At 41.3% G+C, this 25,958-nt stretch overlaps 1 protein-coding gene across 1 annotated transcript; it reads right to left on the reverse strand.

Moving 5' to 3' along the window:
* Positions 1 to 5,498: 5,498 nt before the first annotated feature.
* Positions 5,499 to 10,802, reverse strand: LOC127350675 (diencephalon/mesencephalon homeobox protein 1-A-like). The gene is made up of 5 exons (XM_051377495.1): positions 10,593 to 10,802; positions 8,417 to 8,584; positions 8,099 to 8,277; positions 7,480 to 7,927; positions 5,499 to 7,289 (listed from the first exon to the last, which is right to left on the reverse strand). The coding sequence occupies exons 2-5, from the start codon at positions 8,568 to 8,570 to the stop codon at positions 6,871 to 6,873; spliced, it is 1,200 nt and encodes a 399-aa protein (XP_051233455.1). The 5' UTR covers positions 8,571 to 8,584; positions 10,593 to 10,802; the 3' UTR covers positions 5,499 to 6,870.
* Positions 10,803 to 25,958: the final 15,156 nt, after the last annotated feature.

Genomic DNA, 25,958 nt, shown 5'->3' on the forward strand with positions numbered 1-25,958 from the left:
AAAAATGTATAGTCAAAAGAAAAATGGTTACTATCTAAACTCTGTTTAATCCTAATCTTATTTTGTTGAAACAATACACAGTACTAGCCTAAAACACATACACGTCGCTTTGATAAACTTGATGAGATGTAATCTGTCAGACTGTAACGTAAATGTGAGACTCTTAATTTTTCCTGTTATGGCCAACTAGGGACAGTAGAAGAGAATGAATTTTGGCTAACACAAAGCATTTACATTTTAATAAATATGAATTAATGTATACTCTTACTGATAAATGGAAAAATAACTAATAGCATATGATGAAGCTTGACTTCATAATAATGTGAAGTCTAAGATAACATGATATTTCTCATCACTATATAAACATTTTCTGGATGTGGAGGTTTTTTTGATGTGTTATATAAAGGCCTTTTTCACAGCAGACATTACACACAGGTGTAAGAAATAAAAATTAAAGATGGCTGAATTCCATTTCGCTGCTTCTGTTTCAGGGTGCTGGTATTGTGCGTGCTAGTTCACTGTCGCACTGTCATGGGCTGGGACACTTGAATAGAACCGAGCCATTCTTTATGTTTTTAGTAACACCTGTTCTTTTTCTGTTGTGACACATCTAAATATAAAATAGTCCTATTAAACAAACATCAGGAAGAAGACATATGTACATATCAATGAGGGGCTCAATCATATTATTTGTATTAGTGTTCTGTCTACACTATTGTGAGTGTGTGAATGATGCATGTGTGCATAAAAGATCAAAAATAATCTGATAATATCTGGAACTTATGCAGGAGGTATTAGTGTTACAAACCCATCGAACTAAGTCACAAGTTGCAACATTTTAACTGCAGATCAAAACTCTCCATGTTATAGTCACAACAAACAAACTGTTGATCCCACTTATAATCAACACCCAGTTATACACCCTTTTGCAACTTTTATCTATACAGGTCAAAACTCTGTCAGGCTGCATTATTTAAGAATACTTTTTCTACCATTGTCTGATTGTATGTGATATAGAACCTTATCAGTATTATCAGTAACTGGAAGAAAACATTTTAAATGTCATAACATAGTCCCAATGTTATGAATAACATTGATCCAGGATTTAACATCAGAAAGTGCGACAACATAATGAAAGAGTTTGAGAAGTTAGATGTAGAGGGCATCTAGCCAAAGCTGAGCCTGGTGGAATCATACAGAAGAGCTATTCACCAGCCCTGGCAGGCCAAGGTGCTCTTCTCATGTAACGTCTCATTGATAAGAGCAGCAAACACCTCATTTACAGGAACCTTAGACTATAAGATCAGGTACTTTAAAAGCCATCCAAACACATTCAGACCCTGCCTGTGTGCCAACAAATAAAACACCTTGATATCGCCCCAACTAAACTAGGATGATTCTGTCTTAATGTCCCATTTCAGGGACCAAGGAGCCCATAGTCTTTATGGCGCCACAGAATTGCAGGTAGTAATGTTTGACACAGCAGGGATCCTGCCTTTCAGATGATCAAAGTGACAAGTTCAGCCTGCAACCAGAGCCACTTAAAGGAGACATCTAGAAGCAGCAAGATTGGCAGCTTTTAGGTCTTTGGTCCATTTCATCAGCCATTACTACCAGCAGAGGCGACGTGCTGTGGAGGACTAGTGGGAGGAGGGGAAGGCAGATTAACAGACAGCTGATACAGGTGTATAGGCGGTATCAAACAGCAGCTCTGTCAATACAGCAGGCTCCAAATTTCTTCAGAAGGGGCTGGGATCCCCAAAGTATGCTCACCGATTTCACTATGACAGGATTAACTGGGAGCTCCGTATGATTTTCTCAGATTCTGTGACTCAACAATTCAGTGATCCACACTCTATCGGCTTTAAAGGCCCCTATCCCAAGTTTCAAAAGCTTACCCTTCGGACAAGGGACACTCTTTCTCCCATACAGTTCCGCTTTCCCTTTTTTGCTGCATTCAGTTGTTCATCAACCCCCGCATCCTCGCCAGCTCTCCCATCCTCCCTTCTCTGCACATCTGCTAGGCTTGAGTTTTCCTTTCTTCCCTCCAGCGCCTTGCTTGGCCCAAGGCCCTTATAGCCAAATTGGTTTACATTGGAGAGATAAATGCTCTGCAAATGCGCTTAAACACGTACAGTAAAAAATGCAGACAGTGCGTGTCAGGATTATCACCCAAGTCAGGGGGAGAAAGGAGAGCGTCTCTGTAGCACAAAGCTGGGGAGCCAGAGTGAAGCCTGCAGATATAGTCCGTCTCATCCACTTCTCAGGAGAAAGAGAGGAGGATTTAGCATTTGCATGCTAGTCTGTAATTCCTGGCATTATATAACTTGTCGCCAACAATCAAACTCCTGTGGTATTGTGAAAGTATTGTTTCACATGGGTGAGCAAAGTGTGGAGTTACACTCTTGGGGGAAGGGGTTTAGGTGGCAGCATGGAGACAGCTGGTCCAAGATGCATGGCAGAGACCACCCTATAAGCCCAGTCGGGAACTGTTCTACAACACAACCTCAGGCCCAACTACATGTGGACCTCACAATCCTCTCAGCTTTAATGATCACCTGAACATGGTGAGTGATATGTAGAAAGAGGCTGATCCATGATAGTTTTTCATGGAAAGAAAGTAGAGGAATACAAATTTAAATGTAATCCCAAGGGTCAGGTCTGACCATACAGCTAGTGATTAAAGATTCATTTCTTATGTTCAAAAAAGCACGTGAAATAATGTGAAATATGATATTTCATATGTAAAATGACTGAAAAGCTGTGTGTGCTTATCTGTAAATTCATCATTTGACTTCTGTTACATGAAGTAGCCTAATGTGAATTTATCACCTGAAATGTGTTTCTCGTGTGAAATTTAGGTTTGTATTTGTGATGTCTTGCATTTCACATTAGAAATATCGGGAAATTCCATTTAATAAATAAATTTAAAAATTTGCTTTTTTTAACCTCTTCAGGACCTACAAATGAAAAATAGCTTGCACTTAAATGTGGTGCAAAGCACATGTTTTATACACATGCATATGCAATATATACATATTTTAACTATCAACAAATCCCATAAAATTACCAATTAAAGTGTGTGTGTGTGTGTGTGTGTGTGTGTGTGTGTGTGTGTGTGTCTGTATATGTTTATGTTTATGTTTATGTATATATGTTTATTTTAATGAAATTTAATGGTTCACTGATGTGTTTTGTTTTAATAATTTTTATATTGGCTTTGTAGCTCTATGAAACAGGAATAAGTTATAATAGGCTTATATAATATAATATAATATAATATGATAAAACAATACTTGTTGATCAACTTATTATTTTAATCTTTCAGTAAAATAAAATCAACTAATCACAAGAGGGAGTCACTGTTATATCCTCAAATGAGCCTGCAAGCCTATATCACACTCCTACATATCTACATAAGCAGATGTAGCGTCGCTATGTGCAAGAAGTCTCACTTGGTGAAGACAGGGAGGGCTTACAGTACACAGACTAACTGGATCCTGAAAATTCAGGAAACAGCACTCTCCCTTCTCTCCCCACCTGCTGCTGCTTCTGCTGCTGTCGTCCCCTGGGGGACACCAAGCTGGTGTCCCTGTCCGCCAGAATCAGTGTAAAACCCCTCCACATGCTCTGCCATGGGGATTTGGGTGTTAAAACTTCCAAGAAAGACCACAGCCCCCCACCCCCCAAAAAACAGCCCCTTTTTCTCATCCCCACGACCTACCCCTCCCTCCAAATCAACGCCGTCCCCCTCAGACCTCCCAACACAAAGCCCTCAGAGCAAACCCAGCACAGAAATCATAGCACACCATTCAATCATTGTTTTTTCCCCTCTCTCACCCCTTTTATGGTCCCACTAAAGGTTTTAGCAGGGCAGAGAAGGAGGGCTGTCACTGAGGAAACCTTAGCCCATTGATGAAGTGACAGGAGCTGCCAGAATATGATCCTAATCCTGTTTCCAGCATTCTTTTAGCCCGCTGGCATCGCAATTCCTCCACACATTCTCTGAGCTGTCAACTAGCAAAATCCCTCTAATAGCGCATTGCCCAGATACACATCAAAGAGCTCCTGGAAACCTTCAGCAGCTTAGCTGCCATAGACACACACACTCTCTCTCTCTCTCTCTCTCTCTCTCACACACACACACACACACTCACACACACACACACACACACACAAACACAGCATTCCCATTAACTTACACCCATATGATCGTTATGAACACGCAAAACCTAGACGTTCATGACAAATTGACCACATATTTAAAAAGTATGTATGAATAATGCCCAAAGGCATCTGTAAGAATTGTCTTTACAGCCCCAAAAATATTTTAATGCACTGTAACCTGTCCCATCCTAAACCACCCACCCCTCTCACCTTCCTTTCTCCAGTTCGACAGTGATATAATCTTTACGGTCATGGAGCAAGGAAGCGGGAAAAGACCTAGAAAAAACAGGTGTCTGAACTTTGCTGACTCCAGGAACCCTTTCAGTCCTATTTTATCTCATTCTATTCTTACTTAATCCATCGATATCCCAACCAAAGGTAATCTTCTTATGGCAAAGCATTCTGTTTCGGTGCAGCCAAACCTTGGCTGACAGGGTGGGGGAAGAGGGGAGCAGAGAGAGAGAGAGAGAGAGAGGAGAGAGTGAAGGGTAGGTGGGTGGGTGGTGGATTGGAGACTCTTTAGAGCCTGACACTGTGCTTCAGTCATTTCATTTAGGATTAGTTATTCTGCACTGGGTGAACAAGTGGCAGGTTCTCCCGTATGTGGTATGTAAACCTCACCATCGAGAACGGTAGACCTCCTGTGTCTAAATTATTTATGGTTCATCAAGGTGTCTTCAGTGGAACATATTAACCAAACTTACATTTTTACTATAAAGGGTTGGAGGTAATGTGCGTGGAAATCAAAACTGTTTATTAAGATTCAGTTTTCTGTCAGTCCCTTTCAGTGCTGTCAGCCATCCAGCTGGATTCAGCACACCCTAAACTAATCCCTCGCTTTTTGCCAACTTCCTCTCACTTGAGAAACTTTGAGAAAATGTTTTGGGGTCTTTTTTAAAGGCCTGTGTGTGAGTGCATGTGGGTTGTATGTCCTGCTATGTGATTATTCCTGGTTCACAATCTAGACGGATTGTCTGGTCTCATTCTGACTCACCTTTAAGCTGATAAAGGTCCAACGATTCAGAAATCTACAAAAAAAAAATATATATACAAATCTGCCATTAAGAAAGTGGGATTTTTTTCATGATATTCATACAGGGTTGTCTCTATTTCCTCAATTCAACCAGACAAATATCTAAATGAAGGACTTTTGTACAAAAAAGGCCACCTCATGTTTGTTCATTTCTTACATTTGTAGTAACAAACGATTTCTAGAGTCATTGTCTTAGATTAAAACTTCCTCTTTGCTTTGTAAAATGGCAAAATGAGGCAATATGTATAAGCAGATATTTTCATCTTATATTTTCAACCGATGACACTGAGAGCATGAGTCATTCTTAGGTGTGATTTATTCCCTTGCATTAAACAGATAAATTACTCACATTTTAAACAATTGAGAAATACATGTCTTGAATCTACAGTGATATAATACATAGAGAATGGGCCCGTGCGTCTTTCTGCTGAAGCCAGTGGCTCAGAAAAAGTGGTGACTCTGTTGAGTTGAGTCTGGCACCCGAGTGAACAAAAATGTCTGCTGGGTTCACATTTATTTGTCACTGTGCCTCCTCTACAGAGACTCCCCTTATTTCATTTCTGCTGTAGGTCCTTTGCTTAAAGCCACAATTAAAAAATTATTTCCACTCAAATCCTTCACACAAAAGGAGACATGGAGTTACTCTTTAGCCAGGCAGATGGAGGCGAACACTGAGGGATATTTACAACGCTCAATGGATTCTTGCAGGCTGAGCTGAGTGCTGTAACTTTAAACAAGGAGAGTCGTGTGTGGGATTATATTGCATGATCTGAGCTTTATTTCTGATATCAGATCTGACATGACTTCATTCTGTGTCTTGCGGCTGTAAGCCATGCTTCAGAGGGATGCATGCATGCATAGTTCACGTTCAGGGGTTGAGTTATAGAATATTTTAATATCTTATATCTGTCCTGGAATAAGACTGACAGCTCTGCAGTTTAAGACTTCCTGTCCTGACGTCACAGAGGAGGCTGAAAACATAGTGAGCAGCTAGCTTTAGCAGAGTTGGCTTATGCTGTTGACCAGGAGGAGTTGAATACAAGCAAAAATCCACAGGCAAAAAGTACATTTCAGTTACAACTGCAGTCCAGGTGGGATTTTTTTTGTTGCATTTAGTCCATTGAGTTCTTGTTCTAATCTTATTTTCTGTTAAGTCTATCCAGCAGAGGTGTCCGTCATGCTCTGGTGTGTCCCCCGGCGTCGAGCTGCGCACCCATACGATGACGATGAGGTGAAGGGGAATACGTGTGTCGACAACCGAGGGCCCAAAATTAAAGTGCCAGCTCTGAAACTAATTTTTTGGTTTGTGGTGTGCCTACAAATATCCCGTTTCTACTGTTTGTCACACCGCCCTGGTTTTGAAATTGGCTTTATTTGAAATCTAGAAAACTGCAAAGAAAACATTGTACAACAACAGAGGATTTTTGAAATCATGACAGCCAATTGGGTGGTGACCACAAAAACTTATTATAGATATTATATGATATTTCTGCTGTAGTTTTTGGAGATGTGTCTGAGTTTTGGATGGATACCCATAGTTGCTGACAGTGGTGAGAGGTCAAGAGGAAAGCGAAGGGGGGCCCAGAGTCACTTCCTGTTGACAGGGCCCATAATTCATAGGTACGGCCCTGACTAGAGGGCGAACACATGAGAACTGAGCAGCCTGAGCTTCAGTTGGGGAGCGTGTCCAATCCCAGCGAGGCTGCATGCTGCTTGGCCCTCAGACGGAGGTTCTCAATGCTGGTGGTCTTGCTGTTGAGGCTTCCAGGGAGGCTGCCTGGCGGTGCCTGCAGCAGCGGACTGTTCCATACCTGCTGGGCCTGCGACAGGGTCTGGTAGTAGGACTGGCAGGGCAGCGAGCTCAGAGGGGACGGCATGTTGACGTTCATGCCCAGGTAGGGCAGAGAGGACGGCGTGCTCATGTCAAAGGACGGGTAGTGCACCAGGTTGTTGGTGGCTGCCATGTGCTGACGAAACTGCTCCTGCAGCCGGAAGAGGCTGAGAGGAGACGAAGCGTAGGAGTTGCTTTGCGCCAAACTGCTGGTCACACTACTGGAGGACGGCAAGGCGGGGGAGCTCAAGGGAGACTCTGAGAAACATGAAGAGAGAAGGAGGACGTTAGTATATGTCAACACACTCTGACTCTTGCATCAATATTTTTTTGTTTATCCTGCACACCAATTCAGTTAGAATATCCATCTATGATAAGATTCTTAAATGTACGATCAGGGAGTGTAACAGGAAAAGTAGCTGCACTCATTAGACTGGGATATTTTTACCTGATGTGGGGCTCAGCCGTTTGCAGGATGGGGAGCTGCTCCCCGGCTGCGCTCCCCCCTCCCCTTGCGTCTCCTCCCTGATCTTCACCCTTGTCTCCCCTCTCATTTCGTCCTCCTCTCTGTCAGCATTATCTTCCACTGCTGACTCGCTGTCCGATGGCTCAGGGGATGTGACGTTGACTTCAACGCTCATCTCTCCAGGCTGGGGCCGTGCGGCTGCCAGCCTCTCTGTCTCTGAGTGACAGGATGAGGAAGAGGAGGGAGGGGGAGGAGTGTGGGCTTCAGGAACCAGGGTGGTAGTGGTGGCATTGGTGGTGGTGAGGTCAGTCTTGGAGTCCTCTGTAGATCCCTCTGCAGCTCCAGATGCCTCCTTCTGTTTCTGGAGCTGCTCCTTCTGCAGGCTGCGCTGCTTCTTACGAAACTTGGCCCGGCGGTTCTTGAACCAGACCTGGCCGATGGATGGAGAGACAGATCAGTGAATGCAATGTCTTCACATTTTTCAGCACCTTGCCTGTCCATTATCACTTTTAATTAGATTATTTTAACTTTAAGTTTACTCTTTTGCCTTTAAACTGCACTGTGCACACAAGATACATGCATTATGAGGTTTTTTTTTTACCTGAACGCGTGCCTCAGGCAGGTTGGTGCACATGGCTAGACGTTCCCGCATCACCACATCAGGATAGTGGGTCTTTTGGAAAGTTTTCTCCAGGGCCTCCAGCTGCTGGGCGGTGAAGGCCGTCCGACTGCGCCGCTGCTTTCGGTGCTGGGAGCCATACCGGGCCTCGAGGATAATGTCTTGAAATGTGCAGCCGTTGAGAAATAAGAAACACGACCAGTTTAATTGAAGGACGGGTCAAAGGTCACCCAGAGATCAACGCACACTGAATTTGTGTTAATACACAGTTGAACAACAAAATAAGCAACTGATTCTTACCAGCCAGTCTCTCTGCAAGAGTAAGGGCATGCACTGAGGGCCTGTAGTCAGGTGCATGCTGGGCCTGTTGCGCCGCCTGCTGGTGAAGGTTGTACATGGCGCTCAGTGAATTCATGGCGTGGAGAGAGTAGCCGTTCACCCCGTAGTGCTGCATGACCGGCGAGCTGTCTGCAGAGAGAGAGAGGAGCTGCTGTGAGTGTCACTGTCCTGTTTACTGAACAAAGCAGTCTGTTTTTTAGAGGCGTAGCGCTGATAAAAACTGAATTGCTCTTTATTATAGTGTAGCCTGATTAATTGAAATGGCAACAGGTGAAATACGAGAATTAACGACTGCGCTCCAAAGGAAAGAATTATTCATTTGAAATAAATGTTGAATCAGTATTTCTGTGTATGTTGTTAGAAAAAAAGATTACATTTAAGTAAAACATTTAAATGGTGCGGAGTTCAGGAAAAAAAAAATCTTGGAAAGTTTTAAAGTAGCCTACAGAAACATTTACAATTACCATCTGATCAAAGCTTTAAGAAAGAAATCCTTTTTTTCATGAACCTACAGCCCAACACTGAATAATTGTCTGACAGATTTAACTAGTGGATAATAGTAAACGGAGGTGTGCAGAAAAAAAATGTTAATTCAAATGATTTTGTTATTTCCAATCAGAAATGAAAGGCAGCCTAAATTTAGTAATTTACAATTACTTAAAAAAAGGGAGCATAAGCCTACTTCAGCAGTTAAATACAAATACAATACTTTTGTAGCCCTTTCTTGATGTTGGTATTGTTATATGTATAGATTCATTTGTTCATCATGGTCCACAATTGAGATGAATAAAATTCCCTGCCTATGTAAAGGTATAATAATAATAATAATAATAATAACAATAATATAAATTATTGGTCAGGCAGGTGTAAATAATAAATACAGACATTTTTCCCGTCCACGCAAAACAAAATAGGCCAATGAAAGGAAACCTGACCATTTCGCTGTTTAATTTCACCGTCTACAAGCACATTAAATTCAGTCTGAAGAGGTTTTAATTGAAAGCATTGCCTTTGTGCGCTCTTACAGCTCCGCAGGCTGCACTGACAGCAGGTGCGACCAAATATTTACTTTGCTCCCTGAGAGTTTGACTCCAGTGGGGGGGGGGGGGGCGTTTATTTCAATCTGTGGCGGGTCCCAGGTCAGTCTCAGACGCCTGGAGGCTGGCGGAGATGTGTGACAGGTCTTCAGTGAAATATGCCCGGGATCCCCAGTTGGGCTCCTGTCTAATGTGGGTGCAAATAGGTTCCAACAAGGCTATTAATTTATCATCAGGCCTGACACGTGAAAGATGGGCCAGCCTGTGTGTTACTGTGTGTGTGTGTGTGTGTGAGAGAGAGAGAGAGAGAGATCAAAACGTGTGACTAATGCTGTAACATTTTCTTTTTCCCATGTAGGTCTAAGTACTTTCATTGCATTATTTTACCAAATCAGCCTCTGGCTCGATTCGTGTAATCTGTTCGATTTTTTTTAAATCTGCAGCTTAAAAATTCAACATAACGCAGTTCTTTCAGGACAATGTCACACAGCCTCGGGCTCTGATTTAAGCCTAATTATGCTAATTGCCGTGGATTTATGAGTTATACAGCTTTTACTAAAGATTGCCTTGGGGCCGGAGCTGTGTATGCATGGCATCAATTCAGCAGCATGCAGAAAGTTAAACGACACAGGACGTGGATGAGGATAATCTATAGCCTATAGTCAATAAACAACCTGCAAACAAAAAACAAAAACACCGTCTTTAAAATCGTATTAAACAATGTTTGAATGTAGGCTACCTAAATGAGGATGTGTATTTGTGTAATAATAATAATAATAATAATAATAATAATAATAACTGCCGGTGTTACTGAAAAACTTTGAACGCTTTCATACTTTTAATCGACTATAACTTTAAGCAGCAGATAGTCGCGTTGTTCAGCTGCTGTATCACCAGAGATGGTGGAGACCTCAGTCCACTGTTGGAAGCGATTTTGTCCAAGACTTCATGGAGTTTGGATGACAAACAAAACTCCACGATAACAAAACCAAAATGCAACAAAAGAAAAAAAAAAAAAAAAAAAGAAAAAAATAGACCCGTAAAGCACTTTTTTAGAGTTTTAAAATAACTTGTTCGGAGCTAATTCGCAAACTTCTTACCTCTCTTCTCTCTCTCTGTGTGTGTGTCTGACGCGAAATATCTCCACCGGCAGCCGAATATTTTCCTTTCAAATCTTCTTCTCTAAAATCCGCAGTCGGTCATTTTTTTTCTCCTTTCACCTTATTATCTTTTTCTCATTCACTCTGATATCCTGACAATATCCCGGTGGCTCCGCTCCGTCCTCCGGCTCGCCTCTCTGTGGATGTGGGAGGATGCTGAGCTGCCATCTACCGGCCTTTAAAGCGCTCAGGGTGGGGTCACCGGGGCGCTCACACGCTCCTTCTCTGTGCCAATCACATCGCTTCCCTTCCCCACAGCCCCTCCGCCCTCCTCCCTCACTGCACTCTGCACTTCATAGATCATTTTTCTGCATCCGAAGGTGCCGACTTTTCTGCTGCCGCTGTTGCTGTTTTGGAAGGAAGAAAAAAAAAACCAAAAACATTTTTGTGTTTTTATATATTTTGTTTTTCTGCAAAGAAAAAAACGGTTATCTTTCTAATTATTGTTATAGCCCTCTGTTGTTATTTGAGTGGGTGATAATAATAATGATAATATGTTTTATTGGGGATGCAGACTGACGCCAAATCAGGGTTCAACCTAAGTAACAAATTATCTTAATGCTTTAAAACTAAATTAAACAAATGTCAGCATGACAAGATGCTTTTTTTAAGGTATTCCCAATTATGTAATGGCCTTAATTATTATTTCTTTGATATTTTTAATATCTCAGGGTTGAAATGTGCTTCTCAATATGAGCTAAAGCCGAGGTCAAAGGGCATTTTTTTAAATGTTATTAATTTTTTAAAAGGATTTCTTATAATAGGATATTTAAATATAAAATAGCCTACTGCATACCGTTACCTGCTTTTAACCACAATTATTTCAGAAACCTTAATCCACATTCACATTGTATTAAAAAGCATATACATACATTGTATGTTATAGGCTAATACTTTTTGGATTTAATTTAGGTGTAAACAATCATTACAAATATCACAAAACTAAACTAAAATTTTAATCTAAAAAATTGAATATTAGATTAGAATATTTCTTTCAGTAGGTCTTCTGTGTCTAATAATTGAGAGCTTCTTTTAAAGGAAACTCCAACTCATTAATTCTTGAATTCAGCCAAAAAACATTAATAATAGCCTACACGTCTTAATTAAAAGATGTGCACATAGTAAGTAACCGGCCTGTACCACTCTTCTGCAGTGACTTGCGCACGGTGACTTTCAGGTTAATACCGTGCTTTAATTTTATTTTCCTCCTGCCTCGGTGTGACTGCATGTTTGGTGGGAATGCAGCTGAGATGGAGAGATGCAGGCTGGGCTGCTGCCTCCAGCAGCTCCCCGGCCCCGAGGGATTTAGGTTAGGATTGGGTAGACAAGACGCCATTTCACCCTCCAAAAAAATGTCTTAAAATGACTGCTGGTAAGAGGATTAAAACAATAATGCCCCTCTCTTCTTCAAGGTTTTTAGAAAAGATTTCTTCTCCCGAAGAAAAACCGTTTAGGCTGGAATTAAGGGCATCGAAAAGTAGCCTTTTAATGTAAAGCTTGCATATTTTGTTGAATTTTCTCCGAGAGAGCGAGAGAGAAAGAGGAAGGTGAGGTGCTGGAGGGGGAGGCGGAGGGGTTTAAAATCCTAAACTCAATTTGATCTTTGGCCACATTCATTTGCAGAACTTCACACTCCTGACAACAGTCTGCGTGAGAAGAAAATGTGATACTCTTACACCTCAACGCCTTCACCCAAAGTTCACTTTGTTCAAGCGGTGTCCTCTTGATTTTTTAATTTGGCTTCTTATAGAATTGGAAAAATCCCAAATATGAAAGCAACAAAATGAAAGGAATGAGTTTAGAGGAAGTTTTCAAGCAACAAGTGGCTATCTAGTGGTTTACTGAATGCAACGATCAATAATAACAATAATGATAATGATCATTTTCTAATGTCTGTTTTTTTAATCCCCACTTTATGTTTTCTTCTCTTTTGTCCGTATAACCGCAGAGCATTTGGGCCTAGAGGAGAAAAAAAATCGGATTAACTTGTGAACCGATGGAAATAAGAACTTAAACTGGAGGTAAATCTGGCCAGTGTCTCTTTGTGGGAACCGTTTCTAAAGCAATTAAAGCGAGAAGGAATTCCTCTCAGCTGCTCTTCCTCAAATCAGCTTTTTTACGGAACTTAATGCGGGCTAATGTCCAGCATGGCTGAGGGCTTTAATGCAAGTGTCAAGAGGGCCTGCTATTAGAGTGATATTAGGCCAGTGGAGCAGCAGCCCCTCCTGACAGGAATGGAGTGGACAGCAAACTCACACTGGCTCAGTTTACACATGGTTATCGTTTCTTTGGACATAGGCTACAAACACATTTTCAGAACAATTTCTTCATAAAGTCTCAAACTGGTGAAGTTGATATATTATGAGATTTTCTAAAATGATAATCAAAAGGTACTCATTTACAGTTTTCTAAAAGTATCCTGAAGTTGTGATGCCTACTTTACATTACAAAGTAGCCACATAAAACTCTAGAGTGACTTTGTAAATGTAGGCATTTGTTTTATGAGATATTAAAATATCATTGTAGGAAAAATAATTAAATTTTAAAGCAAATTTTCTTATTTAACTAAGTTTTGTTTATTCAACCCAACAAAGCCGAGAAGTAAATAGGATGTTTTACATTTAGCTGGACAAATGTGGATTGTACATTATGCTGCAGGATGTTTATATAAAACTACAACTTGCAATTATTGTCATTATTGATTAAATCAACATTAAAAAATTAAAAATGATCCACCAAAGTTTCCCAGAGCTCATGGTCACATGAACAAATATCTCATTTTGTCAGAGCAGCACTCCGAAACCCAAAAGATAATCAATATGCAATGATATAAGAGCAGCAGATTCTCACACTAAGCTGCAACCAGCAAACTTTTGGTATTTTTGCTTGAAAAGCATGAATTCAGTTAAACCATCAATTAATTTGATCAGTTGATCGACTAATTGTTGCAGTTCTTTTTACCTGAACAGAGACAAACAGTAGCTCCAGATGTTTTATTTTGCAGAACAGTATCAGTCCTGATCATGATGATCAGTTTACCCATCTCTTAACTTACTATTTTCACACTGCTTTTCATCCTGATCACCGCCAGGATCTCAGCACTGCTCGCTCCAGGCTAACTTTCTAAACCCCAAATTCATCTCAGATTTCTGTGGATTTCATTGCCGCACTCATTGTTCTCTGCACTCTCGCTGCATTCAAGCTTTATCATGTTAAAGCCTCGCCTCAGATCTGAGTTATCGTCTTTACTCTCAATCATCCTCCCGCCTGCTTTCTGAATATCAAAACTTTATCCCTGCATCAGGACTTTGGCAGCCTGAATCAAAGCTCAGCCGAGGAAGCTGCAGCGATTTATAAATCATGTTCAGTTTTTAATCAGGTTTATAACGCATGAACGTTTGTAATTTTACCCCTCAAATGACTCCCTATATTTCCAAGTGGCATTTTACATCAGATCGAGGAAAAAGTTGATGCCTTCAGCCTTCAGAGCCCATTAACTTTTATCATTAGGTTTTCTTTAACTTCATGAATACATTAGGTTTCAATCCAGCTGCTCTGGCCTGCACATGCTCTTAGTCAAGGTTAGCTTGTGCTCATTTGGGTGAAATTAATCATTTTGATGTATGGTTTAGAATTGACTGCTTCCTTGGGACTTGTGTGACTAGAGTACAAAGCAACTTGCCATTAGCAATCCTTCGGCTGTGTATTAGCTGGGCATTCACCTTTAAGACTTTCCTCATATGTGTTGGATACCTGATTTAAATGGACAAATCTCTGGCTCCTCTATTTTCAGCAGTTACCATGATGTCAAAGGACAAGGTCACACAGTCTCCTGTCACCTTAATGTGGTTGACATCTATAAAAGCTATTTAAAACACCAAAGTTGCAAGTATTGAAAGACACCAATCTCTATAACCAAAGGAAAATGAAGTCTATTGACTGTCGTGACAACACATTTAATGGGCATACATAAGGCTTCTATGGAGTTCTTGTAATTCAGGAAACTAGTGCAAAGTTAAAGTTACACATTTTAATTATAAAAACTGACAACATTCAGACAAAAACAAATCACAACAAATGAGTAGCAAATATTAGTTAAAGAGGTATTAATTGATTTTTTCTTCCCTGGGGAGCACTATAAAGTGTAAACTGCTATCAGGAAACCCAAAACAATGAGCTGAAAGATGCTAAAACAGTTGGGGGGAACCTCAAAGTCCGGGAAAAATTCTTGTTTGTCCCCTTACCCGTCTTTTGATTAATTGGTAATATAAGTAGCCTATATTGATTGGTGCAACTTTAAAAGAGTACTCCATTGCTTTAGCATTGTATTCCTATAACACTGTCAGACTCACAGTGGTTTGAAAAGTATCAAAATAGAAAAAGTATCAGAAGCAGAGATACTATCTTTTCTTTTCTTTTTATTCCACATATTATTCATCCTTGTCAAAACCCAAAGTTTACCCACAATCCAACTTCACAACTGACAGTTTGGTTGCAGATGTGAGTGTGTTATGCTGTGTTATGCTAGTAGCAGCTGCCTCAAATGACATCATTTGAGGACATTTATCAGACTTCATACAGCTCCTTCTGAGACCCCAAAAAGGCTTTATACAACATTTTCACATATGCAGTATAGGCTACTCCCCAAGACCTGTAAACCTGTGAACAGAGTTCCCCTTTAAAAATACTTTTAACATCAAGAACTTTGGCAGAAATTAGTGTTCAAAGAATATAATAATTGGGACAGAGACACAGTAATTCTCTACAGTATGTGAGGCTGGCCACAAGTTGTTCACTTTCACTATTGTTTATCCTTGTATGATCCTGTAGACACAGCACACCATGCTGTAGCCGGGGCTGCTCTTCTGAACGGTTTCTCTGGCAGACTTGACATATCGAGGTTGGCAGGTTTGTTTCCTCCCTCTTTCTCAAAGCCGGTCTTTGGTTGTGCCCCTCAGGCTGCGGCCCAGCACAAGGGTTCCTATTGTCAGGGCCTAATCCAGGGGCTACACAGCTTTAGCAACATGGTGGGATAAAAGCCCATCAAACCACTACTTTATGGGGGCAAATCTTTCCTAATCCCTCGCTTTATCTAAACAAAAGGAGAGAAACAAGAGGATAGAAAGAAATTGTGCAGACACAGGGCAAGACCGGGAGCTAAGATGCAAAGAAGTAGTTTCACTGGAGAAGCTAACCATTTTTGACAGGCTTTCACTAAAGGATTGACAAAAAACGGACACCAGGATTCAAAAAAGGGCCGTACAGGGTCTTTTTTCTTTTCTAAAGTTAAGCTTTAAGATCCATAGAGGGATATGTCGAAATTAGTGAGATTAAATTCAAAAACCTTCACTATTAAGAGGACTTGGCAGGGGGCACCTGTCAGTTTTGGACGCTATAAAAAAATTGCTCTTGGTTTACTCGGTTGATGTAAACAAGCGACAACTGTGTGATCTTGAACCTATTCTTTGCTCTTTTCTCAGACTGGGGAAAGGGAGTATGGGAATTTCTCTTTCTCGCCTCACACACCGCTTAGACAATCTGCTCCATCACACCGACAGGGTGACCCTGACCTATGTCCAAACCACATTTACTTTCAAGAAGACTCAAGTCAGCAAGAATCTGTTTAATTTCATGTGAGGGAATTCTGAATGACAGCTACAAATTAGGCTTTTTATTCTGAGTCTGTTTCTGGGACTCAGTTAATCTGTGACACTATTGTTTGAACACCCCCCCTTGTAAATTAGAAGACCCTGTAAACTCACATGTTCTGTGTGTGTCTGTGTCTGTGTGTCTGTCTCTGTGTGTGTGTGTGTGTGTGTGTGTGTGTGTGTGTGTGTGTGTGTGTGTGTGTGTGTGTGTGTGTGTGTGTCTGTTTCAGGGACAAATCCCCTGACCCCATTTCATGTCTGCTGCCAATTCCAATTTCTATCTTTGCTCTGTGGCAACTCGCTTCGATTCCCAAGTGTCGCATCTGCAAATGACTCTGTGAGTTAGAGGCTCCATTTTCTGCCACAGCCCAAATGCTCCACAAGAGGACCATTTGGAGCCGGGCGGTCAGAGAGCCGAGCAGAGATTGAGAACAAGCCAGTTCGCTCTGGCTCTATGTACATAAAGCACCACAGCCGGGGGGCTTTCAGTGTCTCGCTCGCCCTCTCAGGTATACGAACAGAAACATGGTGACATACATAATTCACCACATCGATAGTAAATACACTGTCCTCATCCACACACAACAAAGTTCAGGGTTTTGAAATTTAATATACATGGTGGAGAACCAAGTGATTTGATTCGCATCATATTTTTCATATTTGTTTGACAGCACGCCCCCTGCTGGCCTGTGTTGATGCCCCCTGAATAGGGTAATTAAGAGATAATAGGTTGGGGATGTTCGTCAGGGACCAAGTGATTAGTGATTCATTACATGAGCTTAGAACGAGGAAGAAGAGAGGAGGGAAATGGTTGGGTTTCAGTGGGGGGCACACTGGAAGAGCCTGACAAATTGCCAATGGATTTATCCAGGGTAATTAACTATCACCCAGGGAAAGGGCTGGGACTATCAGTAACCTACAGTAGAGTCAGACAGTCGTCACACAGTCGGGCTGATTCTGGTTTTCTTCCCTCTGTTATTGGCTGTAAGTCCTTTTAATGTTGATTTGTGTGCTCAGTAAAAAAAAAAAAAAACTATGAAGATGGATGTAAACATATATTTTAATTTAAATGCTTTACTACTAAATGGTGGTGGTGCTTTGTGCTGGAAATAAAATAAAATGTTGGATTCTCACACACTAGACAGCTAGATGCCAGTTGTGGCTGCAATGCATTCTGGGGTATTGAGTCTTCTATCAGACGATAAATTGGTGTCACTACAAATGTATATATAAACATATACTTAAGCTTTATAGTCCTAGTATGGACTTCACTTCTGAATTAGAAATGTATTGTGCTTTGGGCTACATACAGAGGTATAGCGAACAAAAACCAGTTGCCAGAAACCAGTGTGAAATGTTTACTAAAATACACTAAGTATTAAATGTATTAAATTGTGAAACTCAGCGGTGTTCCCCTTTAAGAATCTTTGCATGGCACACATGAATGGCTTCCATCCACTATTTGATTGTCATGATCCTATAAAGTAGGAAAGTCTATATTCCCATCTTCATAGTCCTTCCAAAGCCAGCCTCCCACCCAGGAGTAATCCTCTCTGGTCCATATCAGCCTCACAAAGCAGCACACACTTACATGGAGAAGTTGATTTTCTCTGTCTGTTATATCTGATTTGGAAGCACTTAGAAACAGCTTTAAGTCTTTTCTCGATTAAAAAGACCGGAAAAAAACTCAGCCGGTGTGATAACCGCCCCCCCCCCCAACCCCTGCACTAGCTACCTCTCAACATCCAACATCTGGCTATTGTTGCTAAATCTGCTTTAAAGCATCTGTAGGTCATCTGGATTCAAACATTTAGAGAATTGAGGCTCAAATGAGCTTAAGTCGCTGTTGAGTTCTCCTCTCCTCTTTAGTCTCTCATCAGAATAAAGGCTGCTGGTCTGAAGTCTGTTTCAAACTCTGAAAGTGTTACTTTTTCTGCCTAATATCTAATAAATAAGCAACAAAGAGGTGCACATCTGCAAACGTGTGAACGAATACAGCATAAACAGGCACAGAAACACCACTGATTGTTTGTTACTGATGGTTGAACTTCCATTTATCCTTCATCATCTCTTCACTCATTACTGTATCTCAGTAAGAGCATAGCTCTTAGAAACCTAAGTCAAGCTCTTCCCCCCATAAGTTCTCACTGTTTCATGAAATGAGCATAATGGGTTGATTTATTGTTGTTTCATAATCTGGGTTTATGCCCTGTTCTACACAAAGCCTTTTTAAGAAGGCTTTGGCTGGCTGTCAGCACAGAGCCACATCCAGCTTTAACCTACTGACTGACCACTGGGACATCACCCCTACATGACCATTAAAACACAAACATTTAGGATGATCTATTGGCAGAAATGGAATATAATATTCATAGATATCTTTTCATTAGTGTCACCAGGAAAATAAGAATCACGGTGTTTTCGTTGCATAATTTTATCGGGTCAGTTCAGGGAGCAGGTCCACCATGTAACAGTAGCCCGTAATGGACAAATCAAACCCTGGCTGTAGATAGGGTCTTTTGTGAGTTTCGGCAATGCGAACAATGTACAGTTGGTTGCAATTTGCCACTTCACCGCTAGATGTGAGCAAGTCTAAGTATGAACCTATCGTGACATCACCCATTGGTTTGTGGAGTACCCCCGAAACCTTGAGTTGAGCGCCATGACAGTTGGAGACAGCGGAGGTATATAACATGTTAATTGCTGAACTTTAGATGTGCTGGACATCCAATTTTGTTCCCTTCAGACAGAGCCAGGCTAGCTGTTTTCAGTCTTTATGCTGAGCTAACAGCATCAAAGCTCTACCTCCTCATATTTAGACCAAATGTCATCATTCTCCCCATCTCTTAGAAAGAAAGCAAAAGTATTCCTTTAAAATCTTTTTAAACAGCACAATCTTAACATAACTTTTTTCCAACTTAAAATGGAAGATGTACCGAATATATAATGTGGTTAAATATTAAAGAAACTATACTATCTTTTTCCTATGCTGAATATTCCAGTGTGTACCTGCATTGCAGGAAGATGCGCATATTGTGTAACTCAGAGATTTTACCTCAAATTACACTTCCCTTAATTATTGTGTGATAACAATGGGCAGCAAAGTTGATATCATATTTTACTGGGTTATTCCTGCAGATCAACAGGTCTGCTCCCAGCCATTTGCCTCTAATTACAGTGTGGTGGAAACCTCTGCAGAGAATGCCAGCCAGTGTGGAAATAAGTGCTTAAGAAATGACTGTGTGAGATGGCCTGAAGGCACAGAGCTCTCTGCAGGGACGCAGCGGTTGGCCACTTAACCTGGATACCTGCTCACATAGATCCCACCAATCAGGGACGAATGAAGAACACTTATTGCAAAGTTGGGGTAAAAGAAGTAGTTCAGCTGAGCAATTTGTCAAAGTAACATTTGTATCAGTCTTAATAGTGAAATGAATGAAAAAAAAAAAACACTCTCAAATGAGCAACATATAGAGGCCAGGAAAAAGAGAGAGGCATTCAGAATAAAAAGAAGTCTTGCTGGGCCCAACTGGCCATGTAAAGAGTCGGGCCATCCTGTCAGATGGCGGCTGGCTGGAGGAACCCAGGAGAGAGAGCTGCTGTCTTCTCGTTAGCTAATCCCTCCAGCACACAGCAGCAGCAGGGGGGAGCCTGCTAAAGAGAGCCAGTACCGATGGATATCTGTATGTATTTATCTGTTCCTAATGAGCGCTGATTAGCTGCCCGCCGAGCTGGAACGTGGGCATGAGAAAACAAAATACTGCAGAAAAAGGCGTTAATTGTGAGCCTGGTTCTGCATTAAATGTTTTGTTTTCTTCTCTTCATGCAAATATATGTTTGCATTAAAAACAGGTTGTTTTTAAAAAAAAATACTGCTCCACAAAACCGCACACATTAGTCACATTTTCCCTCTAAGAAAAAAACTACAGTGTGCTTCATGCTGAGATTGACTGCGATGCTTTATGTCTGTGTGTGTTTTTAGAGTGTTTTCCTTGCCTTAGGGTCCTGCCCCCCCCCCACTGCAGAGGAGCCCTTTGGCAGAGATCTGACTCCACATGAATATGAATGAGGAGGTAACACACTGGGGAGAGCCAGGGAATCTGATGACAGTGCAGGAAAAAGACTGGAGCATCTACGGGGATGTATGACTTCTCAGCCCTGCCACTGATATGATAAAGTGGCTGAATTTGAATAAATGTGTGTGCGTGGGTGGGTGTGAGGGTGTGCGTGTGTCTCGCCTCAGAGTGTGTCCCGTCAGATGGATATGAATAATGTATTGATAGCCACCCCCCCGTGGTAGTCCATACAATCTCGCCTGTGTGTGTTGTGTTTAGCCTGCCCAGCTGGCAGGGTCACAGGGGATGCACAACACATTATGTCACAGTCCCATGAGAGGTGTGGGTGCATGTTCCCTTTTCATCATCAATCAAGGGAGCAAACTGTTTAACAACAACAATGAGGCAGTTAAGAGGCCCCTCAGTTCATGCCAGAAGTGGTGATAATTACCTAAACATGAAGTTGTCACTCTTCTCCCTCCTCAGCTTCTCCCTGCATCTGCCCCTTTTGATTGTGTGCCGAGTCAAGCATGACTCACTCACAAGTAAGACAGACAGTAATTGGTGAGATTGATTTTTAAAAGCTTATTCGTTTGACCTGTGCCTTGTCCATATGGAGCATTTTCATTAAGCTTGATAAATGCCTCGGTAAGTTTCCTGATGCTCTCATAATCGTTTCTTTCTCTTTCCCCAAACCTCTTCTTCCTCTTTGTAAAATGAGTGTAAATGCCCCGAGTTCTGCTAAAAGGGATGGTCAAACACGCCTCCTCTCAGCAGTTCAGTTTGAACAACAGAGCATTGTGGTTCTTTCCTTTACAGTCCTCCCATGTCTGAGTAAAGCCATTATAGAACATTTAACAGACATTTACTGTATGTCTGTACAACAAAAAGTCATTGCCTTAAAGCATAATAACTGACTTTTTTACTGCTTGTGGAAAGCGCAACTAGCTGTAAACATATCATTGATGTATTATCACCATAGCAAACCATATTAGCTAACACACATCCAACAGATACAAAGCAACATTAGCTGTGTAGTTACAAAATGCTCCACTATGTTCACCAGCTAGTTGCTAACTTTTTCTGCTGTTTGGTGTTTAGCAGGTAGTGCGCAGTGGCTTTTTAGAGCTTTTTTTTGGTGCTGAAAACCACTTCCAGCTGCTGCTGGAAAGGATGCTGATGAGAGTGACAAAAACAGAATCGTAAAACCAAAACAATGAGCTAAAAGACACTAAAATGTACCATATAGCTGAGGGCAACTTCAGAGTGTGAGCATTACACATACTAATTTAATTTTTGTTAACATAAAATTATTGCTCCGTACAGCTTTAACCAGCATTGTTATATATAGCATATCTGAAAAACTATATTTTTTATTATCGTACAACAATTCACCAAACTGACTGACTGTTTTTAGTCCAGTGAGATATGAGTCCCGCTAGCACCTTGTGTATGACCTCTGCCCTCTGGAACAGTTATCCCTCCATTGATTTCTGCTTTCTCCTCAGCTTAAGTGCCTGCTACAATAAACAGAATTACCCGTGTTTGATGGTGTAAGTGATCCACTGGGAAGGTTGAGGAAGAGACAAGAGGAGTAGCGTAATAACAAGAGGGCAAACTTTAATTTTGTCGTTGCATTGCATACATGAGTATTTTTCTGATGTTACACTCAAGTACAGCTCAGTGGAAAGGACCTGCAAAGTTAAAAGGTGGCAGTGGTCTTTATCAGCGCTGAGCAGGCTTGCAAATACAGTCTTGCTCTCACAGAGTCGCATAGCCTTGAAACACAGAAACTAATCCATGATATTGATCAGTGTGTTTCATATTGGCCCCTGTAATCCATCAAGCTAACAGTGTGGGATAGGCCTAATTTATATCATCTGAAAGGTGTAATCAAAGATGAATGAACCCCAGCGTGATAGAAATGTGCACTGGGTCATAATTTCTACCACTGTGAGTAATGGTAGGAGAGGATAAACACAACAGCCGCTGCAGAAAATAGGTAGAACTAAACACAAGGTTTGTACAACCCAGCAGAGCGTGCATGTGTGGCACTAACATCATCTGAATATAAACTTAAATTGTGCAAGACATAATAAAAAAAGCATAAAAGCACGATAGGTATAACATGTCATTTGATTTAAAACATACAAGTTGATATGCAAATTTGAATACAAACTACTTTTGGATCTCTACAAAAAGTTTCGGAAAATTTGACTTCACATTAAACTTGAAAAACAAGAATAGCAGTTTCATTCTCTTCTGCCAAACTTATTAAATCACAAGATACAATAACACCATTAGGCGAAAATGCATGTAATGGCTGTATATCTACAGTCATCCTGAGCTTTGATGAATAAGTTATGAGTGTTGCTATAAGCTAAAACTTTAACAAAAGCTTAATCCTTCGTACAATAGGAGAGCTCATGTACATGTGACAACACAGGCTGACCCAGAGGGTAGAAGATGGCGGTGAGGAGCTTCTAGAGTAGCTGTGGAGAGGGAGAGAGAGTAACTGTAAATATATGTGTAAATATATATAAATGTTTCCTTTTAAAAAGCCACTTAAGAACTCCAACCCTTTAAATAAGGCCAGGAATAATCTGTTTCCTTCGTTGCGGTAGATCCAGCAGGGATTTGCAGAAACATTCGGCAGTGACACAGATCTACATAATCATTTTAAGTTTCTACCCGCTCCTTCCAATGATTCTCCTGCTGTCACTTTAGATACCGCTAAAACTGATTTGGGCTCCCTAATCTCCCAGTATTTCTTAGACTTTAAAAATCTCTAATATTATAAGGAGATTATTTCATTTATAATTGATTGAGTGCATTTGCCGGAGTGCCACTTCAAAGTTGCTGAATTAAAGATGCATTTAAGAAGCCTGGTGCTGGGCGCTGTGAGTCGCAGGGCGGGGTGGGAGGTTGCATTGGGGGAGAGGATGGTGGAGGGGGTTTGGGAATGGTGGTGGGGGAGGCTTGTGTCTTCTCCGGGGAGCGATTGGGGCTGATCCATGGGGATTTCTTAAAATGGGCTCTCACAATGTGCATCGCTTGGAGAAGGCATCGGAGGACACTAGCCAATGGCAGCGGGCCAGCAGTGGTGGAATCTGTGTCTGTGTTGGTAAGACTCTTCAGTAAAGAGGTGGCTCTGGTTACATTTACTTCCTCAGAGATACTGCGTCATCCATCCTCAGAGTTCCTCTAAGAACACATCAAGAGGATGATTCCCAGGTGAAGTCCGCTCTACCTGTCAGAGACTTTACCAAAATATCTACCTTTCCACTCAAGTGAAACGACGCTGGACTGCTGAAAAGTGTAAGTTTTCCAAAAGCCTTTTTTCTTAAGCTCTATCTTTGGATTCCCAGCACACAGGACCCTAAAATCTTCACAGGCCAGGGCTAAAATTTGACGCTCCCTGATTCCACATCTTTCCCCTTTTCCAGACTGAACCCTAAACCCCATTCAGGACTCAGGCTCTCACCTCCTCATTGGCTTAACAATACCTGCAACTCTTCCCATTGGACCACTTCGAGGGTCTTCATTAACGCAGAGAGAGAGAGAGAGAGAGAGAGAGAGAGAGAGAGAGAGAGAGAGATAGAAAGTCTTTAAAGAAAATCCCCCCCAGCCTGAAAGAACAGGAAAAAGATATGGCCTATTGGAGAGCTCAGGCCTATTGGAGTGCTTAGTTCTGACTAAATGAATCTTGACAGTGAGGAGGATGCTCTCCTCCTGCCCAGTATTGTACCAGCCGACTATATGCCCCCCAACATCTCGCTGCCTTAGATGCTCTGACTCGCCCCCACCCCCCTGAACACCACCACTACCACCACCATGGCCCAACCAGATCATAATCCTCTTAACGCTCTGCCTTATTAACCACTCATCTAAATGACATGAAAGCAAGCAACTGGAGAGAGGGGAGAAAAAAAAGTAAATTATTTCCCCTGGAATAAAGTCCTGGCCCTTTCACCATACAGTACTTTGTATTTCACATTTGATTATGTGACAAGTGTATCTAAGTCTGCTCGGGGCTCAAGAGAAATGTATTTCAGAGCCCATCAGGCACAGCATATTTAAAAGAGGGTCCAACGTGGCCTGTGATTGCACATGCACACACACACACTGTCACATTAGCGCACATACACACTGCTAAATTGAATTCCAATTAAGACGATTCCACAGATGATGAATAAATGGATGATCCATTTGGCTCACTTTTTCAATTGAAGAAACTGTGATCCTTCTTACCCCCGGAGGAATCCACTCATTAGGGTCCAGTTTTGAATTAAGAACTCAGTTTCCATTTACCCACATCGCCCTCACACCCTTCATCAACACCCTGCCTGTACAACCTGGTGAACCATTGTAATACTCCATACCACCACCTGTAAATTAATTCTTGGTTCAACCATTTGACCCAGTTTTTGCTCAAGAGGTAATAGAGGTTTGTCCCTCTGTGCATTCACAGGCCGAGGCTTACACAGGACTAACAGAGGGAAAATTAGCTGTATTCAGGGAGTTGACACACACACACACACACACACACACACACACACTCACACGCTCTGTTAGGTCTCTGACCAAGTGTTAAACAAGTGTGAAGGAGTTATGTTTAAGACTGATATGACTGCAGGAGCCAGGAGTCAGAGTTTAATTACGCTACTTCTCTTTAGAGGACTATCACAATCAATATATCTAAGAATTATACCTTCTTTGGTCAAATGTTGAGGCAGCGTTTTTGCCTCTTTCAGCTGACTGTTTTGGTTTTATATTATATTATATCAACATATTAACTAATAATAATATACCAATGTTGTGTTTAAAGTTTGTCCACCAAGGGGCCAAAAACTTTACTATTGAAGGTTTAAGGAGGTTCATTTAATTTGTCCAGCACTAGAATATTGAATTATTGGATTTGGTGTTGGTCTAACAGTCCAGGTTTTAAATTCCTCATATACTTCCTGTCTCTCTTAAGCCAGTGTGTGGACTGTATTATCATGGCTGTGACAGAATCTCACACCACAACCATAAATGACTCTGCTGGGTCCATGTCTGGATCACAATGCTGTTCTCAAGTCTGTGCTTAGCCAGACTGAGCGTTCCCATCACATCACATCACCGATGGTCAATAACTGATAGCTTTGACTGTTCTAAAAACTGCAATAAACTTTATCTTTCAAAGACCTCAAAACTGTGGCACACTTAACTTAATTTCTTTATTTGTTTTACATATTTAAAGCCATGGCTTGATATTAAAAGTGCAGACCAAAGTATTACAGAGTACAGGCTTTTTCACAGAAGAATTAGAGGGAATAAACACATTTTAAAATAAATATTGTAGATCAGACAGTCTAACAGGCTGTTCTCCTCACACTTTCTCTCTATTCTCTGTTGGTATCACTTGGACACTTTTCAGCATGAAATACAGTACTCGTCTGTGTTTGGACCTGCTGAGATAAAATGGAGCTGAAATTTGCCTTTCCTTTTACTCCCCTAAGTGAACACCATACTCCCGTTAAGTTGACTAAAGACACCATGTCCAGGGCTTTGTAAGGTCTGTTTGGTTTCCCCACATCTTGTTTTCTTGTGGCTCCTCAGCA

Source organism: Dicentrarchus labrax, unplaced genomic scaffold, assembly GCF_905237075.1.
Source record: "Dicentrarchus labrax unplaced genomic scaffold, dlabrax2021, whole genome shotgun sequence".
NCBI classification, from domain to species: Eukaryota; Metazoa; Chordata; class Actinopteri; family Moronidae; genus Dicentrarchus; species Dicentrarchus labrax.

Coding starts and splice junctions, on each gene's coding strand:
- LOC127350675 (XM_051377495.1), bottom strand. CDS start 8,570: ATGCAGCACTACGGGGTGAACGGCTACTCTCTCCACGCCATGAATTCA. Junction 8,278..8,416: donor TCTTGCAGAGAGACTGGCTG/GTAAGAATCAGT, acceptor GCACATTTCAAG/ACATTATCCTCGAGGCCCGG. Junction 7,928..8,098: donor TGCCTGAGGCACGCGTTCAG/GTAAAAAAAAAA, acceptor TCCATCGGCCAG/GTCTGGTTCAAGAACCGCCG.